Source organism: Bactrocera tryoni, chromosome 1 (genome assembly GCF_016617805.1).
Source record: "Bactrocera tryoni isolate S06 chromosome 1, CSIRO_BtryS06_freeze2, whole genome shotgun sequence".
Lineage (NCBI taxonomy): Eukaryota > Metazoa > Arthropoda > Insecta > Diptera > Tephritidae > Bactrocera > Bactrocera tryoni.
In genome coordinates this window covers 11,870,257-11,888,089 of record NC_052499.1, presented here as the reverse complement: position 1 = coordinate 11,888,089, position 17,833 = coordinate 11,870,257, and the positions used below count along the sequence as shown (strand labels likewise).

At 33.5% G+C, this 17,833-nt stretch overlaps 1 protein-coding gene across 29 annotated transcripts in view; it reads right to left on the bottom strand.

The window, feature by feature from the left end:
• Positions 1-17,833, bottom strand: part of LOC120782428 (glutamate-gated chloride channel) — an 80,559-nt gene that overhangs the window by 13,874 nt on the left and 48,852 nt on the right. For all 29 annotated transcript variants that reach the window (XM_040114681.1, XM_040114686.1, XM_040114688.1 and 26 more), the window contains 3 exons: positions 10,056-10,125; positions 8,129-8,365; positions 5,998-6,132 (listed from right to left, as the gene is read on the bottom strand). In XM_040114681.1, coding sequence (XP_039970615.1) covers positions 5,998-6,132; positions 8,129-8,365; positions 10,056-10,125 — 442 coding nt within the window. The remainder of the gene's footprint in view (positions 1-5,997; positions 6,133-8,128; positions 8,366-10,055; positions 10,126-17,833) is intronic.

Here is a 17,833-nt window from a genome sequence, read left to right as displayed (position 1 = left end):
GTCTATGCTCGAAGGAGTCACCGAAAATTGGACTCAACGGATGTACCATCTGAGACGTAGCCGCGGCCAATATTTGAAAGACATGATCTTCAAAAAATAAATGCCAAAGAATGTTCTTTCGAATGATAATAAACCTTCCCCATTATATTTGAAGTTTCTATGTTTTTTTCTTTAAAAAAGTAGGGAACCTCAGGATGTATCGCCTTTATTAGACAAGCTGTTTCTGCGACGGTCCTTAAAAATTTAAAAATGGAGCTGAAACGGCTCAAACCTTCATCAGCTGGCTATATATTTTTATACTACAGATAATATTCCAAACTACCATTAACAACAATTAAATTAAAATTATTGAAGTGATAATTAGAAAACTTCCTGTTTTATGCTTTTAAACTGCCGTACAGCAGAAAATGTGCAATTGAAAGTAGTTTCGATTTTTTTTTTCAATTTTTAAAGATTTTTTTTTGGAATTTTTAAATAATAATTTACTTTCATCAGTTTTGTTGACATTTTTCTAACAATGACATTTCATTTTTCGCTTCCTGCTTTCATAAACGACTTTTTCTCACTTGAAAGAACACTGCATTTTTGCGAAAACCAAAAAGGCAATAAGTCAAAAATGATAAGTTTTTCTTTTTTAGTCATAGGCAAACATAAATAACAGCAGCGGTTTTAGATTTTTTTCGAGAGTTTTTCTTCGTATAGCAACAAAAATGTTAACGGAATTGAAACGTATTTTCGAAAATTGTAAATATATGCTATTTTGTAATTTTTAAGAATACATTCTATTGTTCATTTCCGTTAATTTGTTGACCAAGCGTTCCATACTCTTCAAGACAAAGTTGTTTATTAGTACACATTCTCATATTTTTGTAACTTCTTGCATTACATTCATTTTCAAGTTTTTGTTTTTCTTAGAGTTTTATTGATTTTTTTTTTCAAGTTTTTACGTAGTTTTAAATTCGATTTTCCCAATCTATCTCATCAATGCATCTGGCATATAGAATTGTTCATTTATTGTCCAATTTCAATTTGTCTTGCATTGTGATGTTCTTCGCAGAATTCGCAAAATTGGGTGGAAAGTTAAGTATGTAAGTTTGGTAGTTCTGAAAGTTTTGAGAGTTTCTATGTTATTTGCGTAGTTGTTGCTTGTGGTTATATAAGTTATGTGTGTGTATTTGGTTATGCATGTGTGTAAAAGTGTATGTGTGTGTGTAATTTATGATTCAAATTTCACCGAAATATCGTCAAATGAATTGGCGCTAGTTGTTGTTTTTAGTATTTTTTTGCAGTTTTTTGAATTTTTAGCAATACAATTGTTTCTAAAAATTTAAGCAAAATTTATAAAAATATATTGTCATTTAACTTAAGTTTAGTCAGTGTTGTTTACATAAAGTATGCTACTCAGAAATGCGGCTAATGTTGCACGTTGTCTAAGATTTTCGAACTGTTCTAAACACCAAATGCACAACGGCAACTAAAAGTACTAAACAATTCAAACTAAGTTTTTTAGTAATTAAATTTACCGCTTTACTTTACTATTTCTGCGTTTGTATGTATATATTTTTGTTTATAAATGCATACTTTTTTATTTAGTTCTTTGTTATTTCAGTTATTTTGCTACTTTCAACTAATTTAGTGGATTGCTTTAAATTTTTCGACAGTTTTTGTGTGAATACATTATTTCAATCAAAGAAAATATTATAACAAATACTAAAATTTCTCAAAAATAATGTAAAATGTCTAATATTGCAATAATATTTAAATGAATATAACAGTTTATTGAAAATTTTCAAAAGTCCATGCTTCAAACTCAAAATGCAAATGAATATTAATTATTGAAAAGAGTGTGGCAGTATATTTGCTTGGATGAGAAAAATATGGGCACTGAGTTTTTGAAAATGTTCAAATTAAAATTTTTACATTTTAACCTACTACTCGATATCTGTTATTTTATGCACTTCAATATGTTATAATATGCATAAACTAGCAAAAAATTGTATTTGTATTTAAAATAAAATATTTTCTTCCTGATATAAAAACAAAAATCTTTCAGGGCTTTAAAAAAAATGCGCGCAGGAATCGGCTGCTTAACAGTTATGTGAGCTGCATGCAATACTTTACAGTTTGTTACATAAGTAGACAGAGAGCTTCAGTAATTCTGAGTTATGTATTTCCCATTTTGTAAGCCAAATTTTGAAACTACATGTTTCTGAAAGAATTTGTAGAGATCTAAATACCTCATGGTACATGAAAAAGGTATAAAGTAAATAGATATACAAGTATGTGAACAAATCTGCAAAGCTAAGTTGATTTCGTTAAAGAGATCATATAAAATGCACTAGCTCAGAAATAGAAGATAATTGAAGCTAAACATCTGCCAGGCAGCTTAAAGATCAAAGAGAATATCAAATATCGGTACAGTAGACAAAATGCATAAAATGATGAGAAAAGCTGCAATATATATACGCAGAGCAAAGGTTGCTTGTACATACTAATATGTTCAAAAAATAATAAGACTTTGTTAAATTTTTAATTCATACTTCAAAATCTATGCCGTTCCCTTCAAATTAATTCACCTTGGCCCCAATACACTTGTGCCAATGTCTTTTCTAATCATCCAAACAGTTCTAAATGTCAATTTCCTGAATAGTCTTCAATGCGTATAGCGATTCACATTTAATATCTTCCATTGACTCCAAACGGGTTTCCCCGTAGCGATCGTTTGAGTTTGCTGAATAGCCATAAGTCGCACGGAGCTAAATCAGGTGAACACGGTAGTTGCGGCATGAAATTGGTTAAAAATTTGTCAAAAAACTCACGAAAAATCAAATCAGTAATCTTGACTTTTGAACCTGCTTTCACGTAGTTTTTTCGGCTTCGGCTCACCTTTGGCACGATATTCGACCGCTTGACCATTTGCTTCCGGGTCGTAAGCATAGATTCAAGTCTCATCGCCAAGAACAATACGTTATTTTTCGAAAAAATTTAGTGATTTTGGTACCAATCGTGCTTTCTTTCACTTTTCTTTGACCCAAAGATCTTTCAAAATGGTCTACACAGATCCTTACGATATTCTAACGATGCTGGTAAGATCTTTGACTTTAGTCGTGGATTCTCAAGCACCAATTCGTATATTTTATTGACGTGTTGATCACCAGTTGCCTTTGATGGCCGTCGTGAACGTGGTTCGTCGTCAACGCGTTCGCGATCCCTTTTGAATAATTTCTACCAATCAAAAAGACTTGCTCACATTTGAAAGACTCGGCACCAGAAATTTGATTCCGCACACAAAATTCTATGGAAATTCTTTGTTGAATAATTTAATTCTTCATTAAAATCGCCGAATGCACTTTACGTACTTTAGAAAAGCAAGCGTATACTAGACACTATTGATTATTTTGATGTGACATTTGGCAAAGATGTCGCCAACTTAAAAAAAAATGCTTGCGACGAATGGGCTTTCATGCGAATTAAAAAGTCTTACTATTTTTTCCCACAATAGTATGTATTTCGAATATTATAAACTTTTTATCATAAAGTCAGATTAATTATAAAGATGCTCCCTCTGCCCGAGTACGTAATTGCCATTGCACGAATTAAGGAGTACCGTTCACAAGTATGAGGTTTCGATAGTTATTTCTAGAGGTGGTCAACTCGCCATAAACTTTTAATCCTATTTTTGACATGAAAATTTTCTCTTGAATTCCAGTAGCCTTTGAAAGCTGTCCTACAACCAAGAAGTAGACTTCAGTGAGGAAGGAAGCCATATAACTCTTAGAAATGGTTCTACGTAAATGCGCAAAAACACAGAGAGAGAGACAGTATTGTAGTAAGCATATACGAATTTTCCTCTTCCTACTGGAATATACATATTATAAGTATGTCAAAGTGATCACCACTTGACCCAATACAATTGCGCCAACGTTTTTTTACAATTCTCGGAACAGTTGTTAAAGTCAGCTTCCGGAATTGCCTTCAATACTCGTAAATGTGGTATGGCAGTACTTAGAATTGAGCTTAATTTCGACTTTATATTGCCTTCTCTTGCGGAGAAGAGTATGAAAGTGGTGAACTGGACAGGTATACAGCAATAATGGCATACAGAGTCTCGACTAGGTAATGAAGTATGAGGTAGTGTCTTTTCAGCAAAATTAGTTACCATAATTGTCTTCGAACTACTAGACCACTCTAGTGCCTACCAAGCTGAAATCATAGCAAATAAAGCAAGTTTACTTACGCCGCTTACGATAAGAAATAAATTCGTATATGCAATATGTTTTGAAATCACTGAAGTCTTTTATAATTGCATCAAAGATAGTGAAATATTGCCATGCTCATGCTAACATCCTATTTCACGATAAACCTGCAAGGGGCTCCGGCGCATTAAACTAGAACTGATGAGGCAGATGAACTAGCTAAATGCCTTCTTGTAGATATTAAATGGATCAACATCTTATAGATATAGCTGCCTGTAGATGGAGTTCGTCGCTCACTTGCTCAACAAGCAGGCAAACGTGGCAAGAATAGAATATAGTCCACAAATATCAACTATTAAAATTCAAAAGGAATGACGTAGAACCTGGAGTAGGGGTGCTAGCGGGTCACTGTATAATTTCCAGACATACCAGTAGACTGCGACCATCATACAATGACTATTGTAGAGCAGTTAGCGGAGGAAGAGATTAAAGTACAACTTAGATGCAAATAATACAAGGCTTCCAAACACTCCGCTGGGTTTCTTGAAAATATCTCGGAGCTTGCAAACTTTTTGTAGTGATGAACTTCATCAGGCACACATAGTGTTTCAGAGAGTACATTATGTAGTGAGGGGATTGTAGTCTCGATTGTTTCACAATGGGCTTACTAAGGACCTAGGTGCCTTGCCAGCCAACTAATTTACCTTTGTACCATCCTACTTAAACGTTTCATTGTTCTTGGCCAGAGGTTGCTCTTAAAACTTACGATTGGTAAGTGAGCATAACTGTTCAACACGTTTGTTTGTGTCGCGCAGCGCAAGCACAAGTTTTAACGATATAAGAATTTATAAAATACTCGTTCTAATAGAAAACTCAAAGCTAAGAAGCATGCATGAGATAATTAGAATTAAAGAAACATTACTAAAATAGAATAATGTGTTTTTAAATTGAGAGGAAATTTCCGTTTTTAAACAGCTACCTCGTTATGCTTAAATATCATATTCTTAACTGCCAATTAGTATGCCACTAGCGCTTAGCATATCTCTAGCACTACAATTTATTAAATGCCGAATTCCCTGCTGATGCACGGTTAGGGGTATACATACTCGACTGCGTCAAGTGCTTGCTGGTGGTGAGTATGCTTAATGGTGGTATGGTGTGTGTGGGCAAGTGTGTGCGTGTAGTTATTCATACTTGTAGTTATAAGTCTATGTGGGTGTGTGTGTGTGTAGGTGGGCGGTAAGCAATATTACTGGTGTTTTGGTTAACAAACAACTTCTTCTTTGCATATTTTGCATGTTTTCGAAAATATTACTTATGAAATGAAAGTAAGAATGTAATTAATTACATATTTAAGTACGTAAGTGTAAACAAGCACAACGGAAAAACATCAACAAGTACATAAATTCAAATATTAATTATATATGTATATATATGTAGGCAGTTACATAAAAGAAGCAATTAAATAAATTTTTCAACGAAATTAGACAATTGCATAATTATTATAGTTAAATAATTGTATATACATATATGTATGTATATGTAAATATACTAAATATTTGTAAAACATTATGCTCGTTAATAGAATATATTTCATTTTAATATGAACACAGTCGTATGTAGGCACCGTTTGGTACAGTTAAAGCAAATTATATGGCGCGTTCACATTTCAAAGATGACACAAACAATAATAAAATATTACTTGTTTGCATAAAATATGATTTCTTTAAACTTCGCATTTGATTAGCAACGCAGAAATTTTTTTTAAGAAAACCAAATAGGAACTGTAGAGACAACATACCCGTATTAGTTTTACTGTTGCAATAATCAGTCAAGAATTTTTCAAGTGTGAAGCGAGGTAGGTGTAAGTTCTTAACCACTTGCACGGGATCGCCCTCCTTCCACAGGAATACCAGATCGTTCGTTGTCCAACCATCTGTGAAAATTGGAATTTGATTAAGCGCTAAGTAAAAGAGCTATGCTTCAACAGCTGTAGAGAGGAAAGTATAAATCTGCAAATAATTTATTAATTACTGTAATTAAGGTAGGTGAAAAGTGAGTTTAGTTCACTGTGAATCAATAATAGAGGTTAAACGTCGGGAACTTCGTAAATAATATTTGCTATTATACATCTAAAAGTATATATGTATATACAAGTGGTGACATTTATGCTTAAGGGGATATGCTAGTTTAGCGGTATGAACCTCAGGTAATCTTTGCAATATCGCAAAAGAAGACAATTAATATGGTAAGTCGAAAAAGTCTTTTCGTATTTTGTCAATACATGCCGTTGCAGTCGTATATCTCCAATGCTACCAATCACATTGTGTCATACCATAAAGTGTTGGAAAGGTGAGATTTTAAGCATCATTTAACAAAAAAAAAATTGAGTTTGGGTTCAATAATAAGTGAAAATAATGAAGAAATTCGCTATATTTTGACATTTTTGTATATTAAAAGGAACAATGCCACGTTAGCCACCAATGAAATTATTGAAGTTTACGAAGACGACGCTGTATGAGTTCGTGCAGCACAATGGTTCGCTCGGTACTGTTCTGAAAATTTCGATGTGAAAGATGCACCTCGCTCAGGTCGACTTATCGTTGAAAAAGTCGATGAAATTATGGAAAGGATCACATAAGCAGCCTTGACATCGCTAAGGAGCTTAACATTCATCATCAAACGGTTTCGAACAATTGAAAAAAGGCTGACAAGAAAAAGAAACTCGATGTTTGGGTACCATATGAATTGTCTGTGAAATATTTAATTGACCGAATTACCATCTGCGATTCTTTGCTGGAACGAAATGAAATCGAACCATTTTTGAAGCGAATGGTAACAAGAGACGAAAAGACGAGCGCAATATGACAATAATGTGCGAAAAAGATCATGGTCCAGGCGTGGTGAAGCTCAACAAATGGTCGCACAGCCAGGAGTGACGCCTCGAAAAGTTATGCTGAGTGTTTGGTGGGATTGGAAAGGAATCATGCAATATGCACTGATTCAGCCTGCTTGAACGATTGATTCTACAATTTTACTGTCAGGAACTGATGAGATTGAAGCAAGCAATCGACAAAAACGGCCAGAACTGATAAAAAGAAAAGGCGTCGTTTTCTATGGGGACAACGCTAGACCACACACATCTTTGATGACTCGGCAAAAACTCTGAGAGCTCAGCTGAGAAGTTTTGATGCATCCACCATATAGCCTTGACCTTTCACCATCGGACTATCATTTGTATCGGCAATGCAGAACTCCCCTAATGGAGTAAAGTTGGCTTCAAGAGAAGCCTGTGCAAATTACTTGTCGAAGTTTTTCGCCGGGAAACCAGAAAAGTTTTACACTTAAGGGATAATGTCTCTAGCCGAAAAATGGCAAGAAGTAGTCAACGAAAATGGTATATATTTGGTTCATTAAAGTTCATTACAAATATAAAAAACAAAAAGTTGAAATTTGATTAGAAATACGAAAAGACTTTTTCGACTACTCTATAAAAAAAATTGTACACGAAATGTCGACTGTCTGAAAAAATAAAACTTGGTTTCGAATTTCAAAAATAGTAAAAATAAAATGTTGAGTATATGGTTAGTTCAAAATAAAGACAAGTCTATAAAGAAGACCCTCTAAATTTTTTTTTCAGGTGAATCGTTCTAGTAGAACCTAAGTAACCCACGGTTTTGAAAACGATGATTTCGAGAAAAACGTGTTTAAAGTTTCAGTTCCAATCGAACCAGTTTTGGGTGACAGGTCAGCAAAATAACCATATTTTCAAAAGTAAGATGTCAGTCATATTCTTGCATAGTTAAACTTTGAAAATAAAAACAAAATCGTTTTTTTTTTATTTCTACACTAGCATACCCCCTTAAAGGCGCATGTTTCAAAATATAATTTATAATTGCATTCGTTTTTTTTTGCTATTTTTTTGCACTCACAACTAGCCATGCGTAGCGAACATATTTGTCGATCCAAAGGATATAATTTCAGATTCATTGGACAAGCCAGCGTCAGTGAGATACGAATACTGTACAATACGGAACCATTGGGAAAGATGCGTATATAAACATTCGGCATGATTATGTTGTGGAAGTGACCCTCTTTTTCGTTTGAGAAGAACAAATCGGGCATCCATACACGATTCGCTTCGGTCAATGTTAGATACTTGAGGCGACCTGCAAAGTGATAGCAAAATGTGGTTATTTGAAAGTAGAAAATATATTGTACAAAAGTGTGTTATGATTGAGAAAAACGTAATGTTTTGTTTACTACTAGCTAAGATAGGTTAAATCTAGTAATTGAGACCGTAACAAAAAATATTTTTGCAATTAACAGCCCTGAGACATAAAAAATATTGTGAAAAGTAAAGAGACCTTTGTAGCAACGAATCTAAGTTAAGCTAGTCTCAAAGTGTAGTAAAAATTTATGAGAAGTTTCTTCCAAATATAACATTGTGCGCTGATCAAGCGGGATGGGAAGCGCTCATGGAAACCAAACAGCGAGGAGAGATTGAAGAAGGCAAAGGTCGCCTTATATTATTGTAGAGCAGCAATTGGGAAGAAGTGGGTATTCTTCTTTGTTATTCTGGCTTTATGAAAACGTAGTTAATATATATGGGAGGCTCCGAGCAGGGACACATTGAAATTATCGACTAATTCGATTCCATTCTTTAACATTTTTCTCACTACCTCGCTGAAGCTTTCCTAACGGTTTTTTCAAGGATGGATAGAAGTTAAGGGGGCGGGTAAGAGGTGAAATGTGCTGTAGGGAGCTCTCGATGAACTCTAGTTTCAGGCTACTAAACACTTTCGCCATATTAGACTTCTATGCCCGATATCAACGGACGAATTTTAAAGGAAGTGCACCCTAACTCCGCCTTCATAAGATTGGTAGTGGAATTGAAATATCTTGTTAGACACACTGTTAGAAAACCCAGCGAAGTGGCTACAGTTGATATTAGGCATCTTAATTAATTTGTATTGAGTTCAAAACGCTTCATTAATCTATTAGGCGATGTACTTGAAGGTGTTTTTGGTTAACATAAAGGACAGATAGCTGCCCAAGTGAGATGGATCAACCCTATGAACTAACCTAAGCTAACCTTGAGCGAGTTTTTCGGAGAGAAGAATACAAGAATATACAACATAACTAAATTATTTTGCAAATGTGTTCTCAAATTAGGACTGTGATCCACTATATTGATTTTTGGATTGTCTTCTGATTTTATATAACTTTTGAAAGTATTTAATTAGTTATGAAATATTTTTATGTAAGATTTCAGAACTTTACTTTAAATATGCTCATAGCGTTAATATGAATTGGGTAGATATTAATTGTGTCTTCTTTGCTTATTTCCTTTTATATTAAATTTCAATTTTGTTTTTATATCTTAGTTCCACAATTCCTTATACATATGTAAGTATTTCGTCGCCTAAAATGCAGAATAACGTAAAATCAGTTTTCAAAAGTTTATAGGCGAAAGAAAAAGGATATAATAGAAACCACTTATATTGAAACAAAATTATAGTTTGGCTTATAAAATGGTTATATATTGGTTATGCATTGGTTACATATTGGTTATGCATTGGTTATATATTGTTTATGCATTGGTTATAAATTGGTTATATAGTGGTTATGCATTGGTTATATATTGGTTATATCTCACAGCGGCAGCTGAAAATGTTTTGCTACGTATAGTGATTCGTAAGCAATAAAAAACTCAATTTCGATTTTTTTGCTGTTACGTTGTTTCGCATTTTAGGTGACGATATGCATGGAGTTCTTTGCAATTAAGTGTCTATATAATTAAAATTGCTTTCCTTACTAACCAAATATGATAAAAGTAAGCGATTATTTCCAATTTACCTTGTATGTCATCGAATTTCAGCCGCTCATCGGTCCATTGCTCGCGGAAAGTCAATTGCACGCTGTATTCCTGTACACGCACGCACACACACACAAAATTGTCGATTAGTCGAATTCATAAATAAAAGAAAACTTTCAATTTTATATAAGCAAATGTGATTATTCAAGTCTATGATTTTCGATAATGATTATGTAACACTAAACTACAATGGATTTTGCTAATTCTCTAATGCGCTTTTCGATTTAGTTGGTGGCCTAGTTGATTAGCGAGTAAATAGTGAAATGGGTAAATTGCAATTTTGCATAGTCAATTTATTTCGATTTTTTGTTTTTGTTTTTGCAATGCAACTAATTGGGTTCTACGAATTTTGAGAATTTTTCTTTTTTACAAGGTTTTGCATAAGTCGAAATTTGGCAATATATTAAGTGATTTTGATAAAGCAACTCGTATGCGAATGACGGTGTTGTTGGTGTGGTATGGGCCGCGCAATTCTTTGATAATTTTATAAAAAAACACAAATTGGTGGTTTTTGCTCGGGTATGTTATCGATATGTGCCGTTAAGCGTGGTTTTATCGAATTTCACAATTTATTTGAGGTTGGGTTCATGGATTTGGTCTGATTCGGATTTTCTCTTCTGCAGCGGTTAAGATGAGTTGGTGTAAGAAATTGCTTCGCAAAAATAACAATTCATTTCAGCATACAAAGCATGTGTTAAGCAAGAAAAGTTAAAGTCAAGCAGACAAGCAAGATAAATGCATCAACATCAAAAGCGCTAGCGATAAACAATTTGTTCGGTTAGTACAGTTATAATGGTAAGTTTGGTAAGCGACATGCAGCAGCGGTAATGCAGTGGCATTCAAAGATTTCTGTCACATTCAGCAGACGCATTCAAGCATTCATTATATAAGTATTTTAGTTAGTAATCAGTTATTAAATACATACATACATATACTAAGCATTTATATAAAAGTATATTTGTTATATTTTAGCAAGAATAGCGTCAAAAACATCGAAAGTTGCATGGCATTGAATATATTGTAAGCAGTAGGCAGGCAGAAATTAAGCGTTAATATATATGTATGTCATAAAATAACCGTTATATTTAAATAGAAACTTAATTCATAAGTGGTAGAAATATAAATAAATTTTAAACATTTTAGTTATTAAATAAAGTGAATAAATTGTATAAAATTAGGTACTTAAAATACGTGGCAACATTAAATTGAAGTTAAATAATTTTCAGATTTGTATTTTTATTGTAGTAAACAATTTTACACTTCAAAGCTTTATTGTAATTGCGCAGCTCCAATATCCATTGATTTTCTCCCAGAGTTATAAGCTTTCTAAGTCAAATTAATCAAAGCTTAATATTTGCAATAAAATTTTCGTTAACGAATTAATTGTATTTATAAATTATATTTGTAATTTTTCGTAAATTTTCTTCTTCCTTAAAAATCTATTTAATTAAAATAATACAGACTCTTCGAGCTAGCGTATCAGTAGCTGTCTCTCCAGCGAATCGAACAAAGTATACTAGTAGATACTCAAACAAACGGGCAGCGCTTGTGATGCAACCCTACACTAACATGTACACTGACGCATGCGCAATAGTGTTATCATGACTTCTTAGTGGAGTTAGCAACCAAAGAAAAACACCACACACCACCCCCAAAAGTTCAAATTCATTATTTCCAGTGAGCCACAAAACTCATCATCGATCCAGAAGAAGTAGTTATAGAGTTCCCCCCAAAAATTCTACTCTGAATCCGCCCCTGAATGAGGTCAATACTTCCCTGAGTACATATGTATAATGATTTTCGTTTTTCTAACAAACCTTATGCTGAATATGTAGGTCAGTGTGTGAGTTATATATAGTGTATGTATATATAAAATTACTTGGATTCCGATCAGATTTACTCCGGAACAACGTTTGCAAATCGAGCAAATTTGTTATCAAAATAAAGATTGGAGTTGGGCGACATATCGCGCGCTGCGTCGAATATTCGGCCAACATAAACGTAATCGAACAACCATGGATCGCTTTCGCACCACATTTACGCTAATGCAGAACGAAGACGTTATTGCTGTTGTGAAGCAGCGTATCGAAGAAGACCAGAAGGAAGCCGTCACTTGCAACAATTAGAGCTGTGTCCATCCATTTTATGGAAAAATTGGCGAAAGAATTTCGCTTTGCCGACTTATCCAAGCCAACTCGTGCAGGAATTGAAGCCGAACGATCATCAAGCGCCTCACACATTCGGCGAATGAACGCCAAACGAGATCCAGACTCCGGTCCCGACTTTCACAGAAAACTTTTGCTCAACAATAAAGCTCATTTTTGGCTAAATGGCTACGTTAATAAACAAAATTGTCGCGCTTGACGCCGTACTTTCACAAAAAGTCTCTGTTTAGGGGTTACATGGGTTTCACAGTTTCAAAAAATCGAAAATTTTTTGTCTTATTAAATTCTATAACATCTCTAGAATATTGTTGATCCGAATAATAGTTTCGGAGATACAGCCTTGAGAACTTATGTATACGCTCCAGGCTGGCTAGGCTAAATGCGCCGTCTTTAAACGCGTTTTTCTCAAAACTATGTTTTCAAAGTCGGTTGTCAAGAATTCCAACCAAAAATCTAATTTTAATTTTTTTAACACGTATTTTTTATTTTCATTTCAGATGATCCTGAAAGAAGTTCTGCTGACAACGCGGATGCACCTTTTTTCCGAGGGACTGCCGGAATTGGCATCGTAATGACTGCCATTTTGATATTTTTTTTTGAAAATTTTACAAAATGTTTATTAAATACGAGTCTTTTAAATAAAAAAAAAATTCATTAAAATATTTTATTTTTTATATGGAAAAAAAATTATTGAAAAAAATGCCGTTTTTTGCCCGAGGAAACCCATGTAACCTCTTTAGTGAGCTATATTGGCAAACGGAATCATTGCTCTATATTTCGTTAAAAACGGTCGAAAGATCGTTGAAAACATGCCTCACTCTGGACGACCTTCGACGTCTTCAACTGCTGAAAATATTAGTATATGGTGCTTCAAAACCGTCAGGCAAGTACTAGAGAGCTGACAAACGAGCTTGACATCTCTCTTGAGGCCGTTTGACTGATTTTGGTGTATATTTGGTGTATGAAACGTGTCCATGCTCGACTCGTTTTGATAAAACAAATTTTTTTTTTAAGAGTACCGTAAATAGGTCTCTTTGGACACGCTTGATCGTGCGAATTCCGATCCACATTCATGGAGAGCATTATAAGTGCTGATGAGACATGTGTTTATGGCATGCAAACACGTCAACAATCATCGGAATGGAAGCCGCTTTCAGTCGATCGAAGAGACAAAACCAAATTCGCTGAAAGAGCTTTCGGGAGCTGGAAAAATCATTTGCATAAGTATATTACGTCTGGTGGGAATGACTTTCAAAAAAAAATAATAATTATTGATGAAAAATTAAATATTTTGCGTTTTATTTGCAATTTCCGGGTACGTTTTCGTCACAATGTATTTTTCAATAGCCAAACTCAATAGTCCTAAGCCAAATTCTAGTTATTAGAAAACATTATTATCGCGTGTATTTCACTTTGCTTTTGTTTTCATTTTCCAATAAAAACTTTTGTAGTAAAATCTTCCCGGCAAAATGTTTCGTTGTTCCGGTAAGCATCCTTGAAACAATTGTAGTTTTAGCTTTCTGGTCAGTAATAAATTACATTCTCAGTAATTGTCTTACCAGACTATATTTTACGCTTTTTCTCAGATTCACATATTAATTAATTACATGTTTCGAGTGAAATGTGAAAACAGAAACTTTTTTCGAACAATTTTCTCTTCGGATTTTATTCAGAATTATATGTAAAGCATTAATAAATTAAATAGAAAAACCATTACGATTATTTTAATGATTCATCAGAAATGCATAATATAAAACATATATGTATAGGTATTCTATATTGGATTACTTTGTTGAAACATACGCATTCACATGCAACAGTTATAAAAACAGAGTTACCAGATAATGAAAAAGCAAAAAAACAGAACATTGAAATAGCTGTAAGGAAAGTTCAGACGTTAATAAAATCATGAAAGGAATTTTGTTTTACGCTGTTTTGTATAATTACATAATAATGAACAACAAACTAAGCAATTAACCGTAACTAAATTGAAAAAATTAAATGAAAACTAATTGAACGAGTTGAACTAAATTAAAAAAAGAACGCTTTAAAGACTGCTGGAAGCCTGGCATGTGAAAAAGCAGTACGAGTACACTTTCGAAGTACATGTAATCGTATATGAAATCTGCAAATATATTTTTTTAAAGAAAATTACTCACTTTTCGGTATGCTAGTTAATTTTTTAATTGCCAAATATTATAAAAAAATATCTAATTTTTAATTTTAATTTTTAAAATTAAACATTATTAATGTAAATATTTCAGTATCATTAATAATTAATTAGCGCTATTTGTACAAAAATAACTACTCGACACTGCGCACTCTCACGTTTAAAGCGCAGTTATCGTTGAAATATACAAGTATGTGTTTGTAAATGGACTTTTTAGCCGAAATTATTAAATGATTGCTAGTGTAAACTCACTGTAAAGCAGCTGGCAACCCCGTTTGCTAATGCGCCGTTCGCAATTACACTCAAATAACAAAAAATATCACTTGAAACTCAGACAAATTGACAAACATTTCGCATGAAAACAAATTTCAAAATCAAAAACAAAAGAAAAAACAAAAAGAAATTAAAACTTGATGATTTCTGTGCGCCTAACTGTAGTTTGTTTAAGCTAAATATTCTACATAGTGTTACCATATTGTAATAATATTATCCATTGCTATCACTTTGCGCATAACTGTATATATATAAGTCTTTAAGTTTTTGTTAATATTAAGCTTAAAATATAACTTACTTTTTTACAGTGAAATTATAAACATATTTACAAGCTTTGTGTCTTGTCTTGTAGGCTTGTTCATATTGCACATAACTGTACTGTGAGTAAATACAATTGTGTAGTATTTTTGCGGCGTTCAACAACACTGTTCGGTGCTTGATAAATCGGTTGTGCTTAGGCTATATTTTATTTATTTTAACACTGTTTTTGGCACCAATGCACATTTTGTTTAAAGAAATATATTTATTTAAGTAATATTGCTATACACTGTATTGTTGTTATTATTTATATTTGCATTATTAGCTTTACTGGCGATTCGTTAAAATTAAGCGGTAAGTGTGTGACTGAGAAAATGTCGAAATAGCGAATAGCGGTTTTGTACAAAGTGTACTTAAAATAGACATGATCAAAAGGTTTTTAAAAAAAAATCATGAAATAATATGCGTTTGATGACTTGCAAAGCAATATTTAAAAATAGTTAGTACAATATAGATGGAAAACAGTTTAAAATGGTGCTGGAAACTGCTTTTTTCTTTAAATTTCATTTATAAATTAATTTGAAAAATATTTTTTCCCTCAAACATATTAATAATATTTTAGGAAAAAAATTATTTAATTAATTTTTGAAGTGCATTAAGAACTGGTCAAAGAGTGCCTAACCACGCTATCAATAGCATCGAGTGTCTTTGTGATATGACTGGTGTGGGCGCCAGGCCACAGCGGAATCGCAGAAATTTGTAAAGCTGATGAGCCAGCAAGAAAAGGTACCTTAGAACGGCTTTCGGTAGAATGAGAGTGGATTGGTGCTCGCGTATTCTCTTGTGTTCTATTACTAGATAACTGGGCTTTGGGGAAGCTTGGTCGGTATAAGCGCTGTCGCAAAAGCCTTTAGGCTCAAGATTGACCGCAAAAGATCTAGTGATCTCTTTGCCCTTAGTAAGGTTTTCCCTAGTTTTGAAGCTTTTAACGGGCCATTGTCCTACTGGCGTCCACGCAGTAAGGCTGGGAATCCTACCAGATGCCATCTGCAGTAGCTGAATGGAAGAAAATGAGGTACTCAACACTTCCTTCTCGTCTGTCCCGCGTTTGGGAGGTTAATACTTAAACACTTGGGAGCGCATATCTTCAGACATCACACCGAACTGGCTGGAATGGAAATTAAACACATGTGCAAACTGTCTATGATAATTGCCAATCATCTTTTTGGTAAAAAGTTAATATCCCTATTACTGAATTCAACTCCACTTGGTTGTCACGCCAACTCTTTTTTGGTACTATGCTTTTCAACTATTTTCTGTCAAAGTTTCATTGTTGTTGACCGCCTTAAAAATGAAGGTTTGACAGCTAACTCAACTCAATATATCTGAAGGCACAATTTGCGACTGATGTGCTAAGAGGTATGTGGGGCATCTACGGTTGTTACAAAACTTGTTTTAAAATATTATGAAAACCATATTTGTGCGCTATGGGTAAAACACAAATGACTGAAGAGGAGCAAAGCGCTTCAAAACCTGTATTTTATTCAAAAACTATATTTCTATGTGTTAGTAGTTTGTATCGACTCTTTATGTTGCAAGCACTTCCTACGGTATCTTAATTTTCACTGTAGCTTGCCACGTTCAGTTTTGTGACTTTATTCCACGAGCTGAACAAATTTTTCAACTTTCTATGGATTTGTTTTTAATAACTGATAAAAATAGTTTGAAATTATAAATAAAATATTTTTTTTACCCATTTTCCTTAAAATGTCTCCTAATTGAATTCATTAATGCGTAACCTCAGCTTGAAAGCAGTAGTTGAAGTTTTATGATACTCTAGTCAACTCCACTGGCACAGAGTTGAAAAAAAATACCAAAAAAGTTGAAGTTTGACAACACTTCAACCAAAAACTTTTTTGACTGGTAGAGTTTAAAACTATAATACCGGATTTCAAAACTTCAACCAACACGCAAGTGGCTTGAAAACCGTAATATGGGCTTTAATTATCTTCCTAAGATCAGTTTGCTTGCCAACACTTCTAGTTAATGGACTAAGGAGGCAGAGAAAGAGGTTTAATTGTTGAAAACTGCTGCCGATCGCAAGACCGCACACATGTGTTTGAAGATTAAGTAGACTCTTCATGTTTTTTAATGTGCCCAAGGCAATCACTTTGCTTTGATTCTCCTCTTATTTGTAGTTTTTCGGTTGATAACCGAACACATAAAGGAAACAGGCCCGTCATAATCGCATAGTTTATAAAGCCAATAAGGAATGCAAGATATTGCCAACTATATCCAATTACGAAAGAAAGGTCTGAGGAAATAAAAAATTATGCTATTTTGAGGGTTTCTTTTATTTAGTTGCACAGATCTTTTATCTTTCTTCCTTTATATACTTTCCTCTTGTAGTAAATAATTAATTGAAAATTAAAAAAAAACGAAACACTTTAACCCTGGACCTCGAATCGACCAACAATCATAGTGTTTTGCCAACAGGGGCAAAATAACGAAGCCCGTCCAGGGTTAAAGTGTAGTTGCCAAAATTATGAATATATGTACATGTATTTAGTTTACGTTTCAGCTGAAAACAGTTGTAAATTTCCTTAAAATCAAAAATAATATTTAACCAAAAATAATACAATACTTTTAATTAAAAATTGAAATCAGAAGATTTTATGAAAATATTTTGAAAATGCTACAATGAAATGAAATGTAAAGAGATGCACACGATTTCGCAATGAGAGAAACGAACAAATCATATATGGACTTTATGACACAATCAGGCACAGTTCTTAAAGAAAAATCATATGTTCATAAATATAGATGTATGATATGCATTGGAATAATAGTTGATAGACATAGGAGGATAGTTAGGAGGTTAGAGTTGTTGTTA